General features: G+C 34.6%; 1 protein-coding gene across 1 annotated transcript; it reads right to left on the bottom strand.

Annotated features, from left to right (window-relative positions):
- Window positions 1-682: 682 nt before the first annotated feature.
- LOC145807703 (uncharacterized protein At5g41620-like) lies at window positions 683-4,321 on the bottom strand. The gene is made up of 3 exons (XM_082906368.1): window positions 3,271-4,321; window positions 2,918-3,016; window positions 683-2,184 (listed from the first exon to the last, which is right to left on the bottom strand). Exons 1-3 carry the CDS (start codon window positions 3,694-3,696, stop codon window positions 892-894), a joined length of 1,818 nt encoding a protein of 605 aa, XP_082762494.1. The 5' UTR covers window positions 3,697-4,321; the 3' UTR covers window positions 683-891.
- Window positions 4,322-5,070: the final 749 nt, after the last annotated feature.

Raw genomic sequence — 5,070 nt, 5'->3', positions numbered from 1 at the left:
TCTTGGACCTGCAGAAGGGTAGGAAGGATTTTCCTGTAACAAAAAAAAAAAAAGTTGTTGCTAGAGAGAATATAAACTCCAAAATTGTGGTCAAAGAGTTTATTACCTAAAATGGTCCATAAAACATGCCTTCTGTTATATGTTATTTCTTAATTTTTTTAATTATTTTATTTTGATCCTTAAAGTATGTAATCTGCTATATTTTAGTCTCTAACATTAACACCGTTCAAAATCAATGACGGAGAAAAACTAATTTTAAAATTTTACAATATCTACTTTGAAACTATGTGTGTATTTGGTATTGTTTATTTTGTTGAGGCTTTGAATAAAATTTCAAAGATATCTCTCCTACTATTACTAATTTTGATGTCAGGAATTAAAATGTAACATATCACATACTTTGATGTCCAAAGTAGAACAATTAAAATATTGGAGACTAAAATGTAATACAGTGTATACTTTGGTGGTGATTAGTGTAATTAACCCAAGAGAAATTTTTTCAAGAAGCACTTCCATTTTTTACACACAAATAAAAACGACAATAAAATAATGGGTGTTTCCAATTTTCCACTGTTTTGGTATATGAAAAAAAAAAAAAAAAAAGGAAAAGAAAATGAAAACGATACCAAACAGACATGTTTCAATCAATGACAAGTAATAGCAGCAAGTTTTGTACAGACAATTTGAGCAAATACATCAAGAGAATGAACAAAAAGTTTCTATTCACAGTTTTGCATTACAAAATTCAGCAATTGACTTGTAACAGAAACAGAAACAGTAGAAATATTTGATTATCTGATGGAATTCAAGCAAAACATTAATCATCAAAAGAGAAGCAAACAAGTAAAACTATCTACTAGTTCAAATGTGTAGAATCACACAAAGATTGTTCTATTTTCCATTAGGACTGGCAAATCCCCGGGAAGATGCTATTCTTGCACCAGACAATATATGATCTCTAAGATCTCTTACCATTTCGTATCTCTCAATTTCATCTTCATAATCTTTTCTCCAAGCTTGTGAACCAAGTTCTAATAATCTTCCTCTGTCGAACCCATCTGAATGTTCTTCGATTTTATTGCCAAAGTCCCACTCAGTGCCATCTGAGGATTTTCTATCCAAACAAAAGCTGTTTCTCTGAATTCTCTCGGATATGGACCTCCTTCCCTTGATTTTCTCATCAACAGAACTCCTCTTCGAATCGTTTTGAGTAGCACCACCACGAGCATAACTCCAATTGTAGCTCTTGCTATTGTTGTCCATGTTTAACTCAATAGAATGAAGATCACTGTCGGCTGAATCGTCCTCCTCATGCTCTGCTCCATTTGCAATTTCCCCTTCATCATGTTCTTTCTCTCCATTTTGACACGATGTGCCAAGGGTTTTCCTCAGATACTCCTCGAGCTCCTTAATTCTATTGAAGTTAGGAGATCCATCACAATTTTCTTCTCCAATTCTGGTTCTCAAGTAGCCTTCAAGTTCACTCTTTAGCTTCTCCACTGCTGCATTTTTCTCCTCAAACTCATATTTAGCTTCCGATAACTTCATTTGGACTCTTTCCTCACGCAACACATCAGCTATTTGAAGCATCTCTCTCTCCTTCTCCACCTCTTCCCGAACTTTGGCTGATTCTCTCTTCATTTCTTCCACTTCAGCTCTGTCTTCTCCGATGCCTCTAGCTAACTCATCACAAACTTGCTCCAATATCTCTCTTGCCCTTTTTTCACTATCTAAATCTTTCATTGCCTTCAAAAGAGATGCCTTTGTGTCTGCCAATTCTTTTCCTAGCTTCTTATTCAGTCTCTCAGTTTGTCTTCTCAGCTTCTTCTCTACCTTGAGTTCTTCTGCAATTGATGAAATGGCACTGTGAATTCTATCTCGTTCCTTGCTTTTCCAAGCTGCCTTTTCTTCTGCAAATTGCTTTAGAAGGTAATCAATCTCATAGTGGTTAGATCGCTGTTCTTGGATTAATTGATCAACCTGCATACGGGCTCGATCAAGTTCAAAACGTAGGGCTGAGACAAGGGACATGCTTGATGAATTTTGTTCTTCCTGAACCCAAATGCGATGCAAGACTTTCAGAAGCTCTTTAGATGCAGTTAGGCCGTTACTGACATCCTTTAAACGGGTTTTAACACCAACTACATATCCATTTGGAGTTCGACTATGAGATTGAGTTTCAATCTGCATAATAAACAACATAATTATTTGTTCATATAGTTCACAATGGATCAAAATTTGCAGAAAAGAAAACAAAAAATCTGCGTTGTTTTGAACTTCATGAAGTTCACAACATGTGCTCAGAGACAAACAAATGTTCAAACACTAAATGAAACTCGAGATTGAACTCCACATGAAATGTTGGGTTTGGTGGGGGCCAAATGAACGACGCCATGTTCTCTGTTCCTTGGATCTAATGTGAGGTTTGTCCATTTCCTAGAGTGTGTTTCTCGAACACCACAGAATCTCTCCAAATGATAGCTCCAAATACTATAATTCATGAGAAGCTTACGCTACAAAACACCTAGAAATGTACTGTATAGATTAGAAAGAGGGTTTTGTACAGAGCATTTTTCCTATTTCTTGTTCTCATCTCATTATCATTTCTCCTTCTGAAATAACAGTGATGGACTTTGTTGATGAAGAAAATGTTAATCACTGCCCAATGGGTATGAAGTAAAAGTTCATACCTAAGTAGAGAAATTTCACGTTCATGGTTGCCCCATTGTGTGAATCCCCAAATAGGTTCACAATTTAATTCATTAGATTTGTTCTTGAATGACAATATTTTCTATTTCCTTGATTAAACTTGTACAAAATCCTTGGATCGTCACAGGTTATCGAAATCAATAAACTACAGATTTTGAACACAAAAATTTATCTGTCATAAACAACATACATCAAAGATCAGTAGTACCTCTATAATGCTGGCATTGTGAATACAATCCAAGCCTCCCAATTGAGGAATGGCAGGTGTTCTTCTTCGGTGATCACCCGCTTTAGATCGGTCCAATCTCTGCAAAATTCAACACCAAAACACAAAATCAACACAAAATTAAAACAAAATCAACACAAAAAAAAAAAAAAGAAGAAGAAGAAGAAGAAGAAGAAGAAGAAAGAAGAAGAAGAAAAAAGAAAAAAGAAACAAACAAACAAACAAAAAAGAACACCAGTGATTTTACCTACAACAAACAACATCAAGATTAAAGCATGTTAATAGTTCAGTTGATTGAGTAATTCAATGGCAAACAAAGAAATGAACCCACCCACCTCTGCAACAATTGGGTCACAAGAATGAGGCTTCAGCACCGAACCCGAACCGTGTTTCGATGCCTTAACCATTCTCTCTCTGCTCCTCACCTCCATCACCAAGTTCTCTTCTATTTTAGGCGAAGTGACTTCATTGATCTCCCACAGAGTCGCAGCCAATTTTCTCGCCGACACAGAGAGATCCATACTTGGTGGATATTTCATTGATTTAGCATTTTGTAGAACACTTGGAGGAGGTGATTTTGAATCCATCTTCCAAGTAGGCACAGGAGTGCTCGACCCACCGCTCTTCCCAACCAAAATCGCTCGTTTCAAACGATAATTGCGAACCAATGAGGAAGATGATGAAGATGAGCAGACTCTTTTCCTGATCTTACATTCCCTTCGTTCTACTCTTCCATTTTCATTCAATTTCTGCCTCAGCATTCTCTATCACACATGAATTAACCGTGATGTTCTTGGCAAAAACAAATCTTTAGAAGTGAATTTCAAAAACTGGGTATTGTAGAAATCGTGGAAACAATTATGGGTTTTGGGTTCAGCAGATCTGAAACTATTATATATATATGGGTAATTCAATATCTTTCTCGGAAACCTCAAAATGGTGTACTTGTTCAATTTTTGGTGATGAATATGTAATCATTCAAAGGCTGTGCTTCGCTGGACTGCTTTGCCGGTGAGAAGAAAACCAAAACCCAAGAAAATGAGGAGGTGTGAGAGCTTTAAATCAGGATCTTTGGAGGGAATGAATGCGAATCAGTGCGTAAAAAGTGGCTCTCGAGTTCAAACTTCCATAGAGGGAAAGAAAAGGGCAAGCAAAATGAGAGAGAGAGAGAGAGAGAGAGAGAGAGAGAGAAAGAGAGTGAGAGAAAGAGAGAGGTCTGGAGATTGAGGAAGTGTCAAAGCTTGATCTTGAAGTTCAGTTGAAAAGGAGAGTTGTTCAGAAGATATGAGAGAGAGAGAGAGAGAGAGAGAGTGTTTAGGAGTGAGAGAGACAGAGACTGTTTCTTTCCATGGAAAAGGAAAAGTAAGAGAGAGAAGGGAGGAGAGAGAGATGGTCGATGATGATATAAAACGACGATGGGATAGGGACGTGGCGTCCACGTGATTCGGATTAGAGAAACGTAGGTGCTGTTTGGTTAGGTTACACGTTTATTGTATTTTGTTTACTATGCCTATGTTTGGGAAATTGGGATTGAAGATTTTTTTGATTAAAACAGTCACAAAAAAATGAGTTTTTAAACTTAAAATATCATATCTAATTCATAATTAATATATTTTTTTTTATAAAAAAATCAAAAATCATTTTTAAATTAGACATTTTAGTTTTAAATTAAAATATTCAAAAAAAACTTAAAAGTCAAAAAAAATCAACGCACTTTCTAAACGAAATCTATATGTGTTTATTTTTTGTTTTGTAAAAATAAAATATATATATATATGTTTAGTAATATTTATATTTATATTATTTTTAAAACGATAAACAAAACATGAGGCGGTGACGGTGTGATGGGTGAAGGATAAGAAATGATAAAAAAATTTTAAAATAAATTTTTTTAAAAAAATTCTTAAAATAATTATAAAATTTTGTAAAGTATTTATAATTTTTTAGAAATAAAAATAAAGATCAAACAATTTTTGGTTTAAACTTTTCATAAATATAAAGATTACTTAGGTGATCGATTGTTTATGACTGTTTTGTATATCCATCTATATAAATATATATTTCGGTCATATTGTACTTTTTTTTTTTTCTTTTTTTTAAATTCTTATATAAATTTATGATCCAAACGTAGCCTA

This window comes from Camellia sinensis, chromosome 14 (assembly GCF_055761805.1).
Source record: "Camellia sinensis isolate YWXY chromosome 14, ASM5576180v1, whole genome shotgun sequence".
Lineage (NCBI taxonomy): Eukaryota > Viridiplantae > Streptophyta > Magnoliopsida > Ericales > Theaceae > Camellia > Camellia sinensis.
The sequence above is the reverse complement of the archived record's forward strand: the minus strand, read 5'-3'. Positions and strand labels throughout refer to the sequence as shown.

Bases quoted from the DNA above. Each gene is read 5' to 3' on its own strand.
- LOC145807703 (XM_082906368.1), bottom strand. From the start codon at position 3,696: ATGCTGAGGCAGAAATTGAATGAAAATGGAAGAGTAGAACGAAGGGAA. The intron at 3,017-3,270 runs GTGGGTGGGTTC...TGAATTTTGCAG, and splicing joins GTGACCCAATTGTTGCAGAG to AGATTGGACCGATCTAAAGC. The intron at 2,185-2,917 runs GTACTACTGATC...TTTATTATGCAG, and splicing joins ACAATGCCAGCATTATAGAG to ATTGAAACTCAATCTCATAG.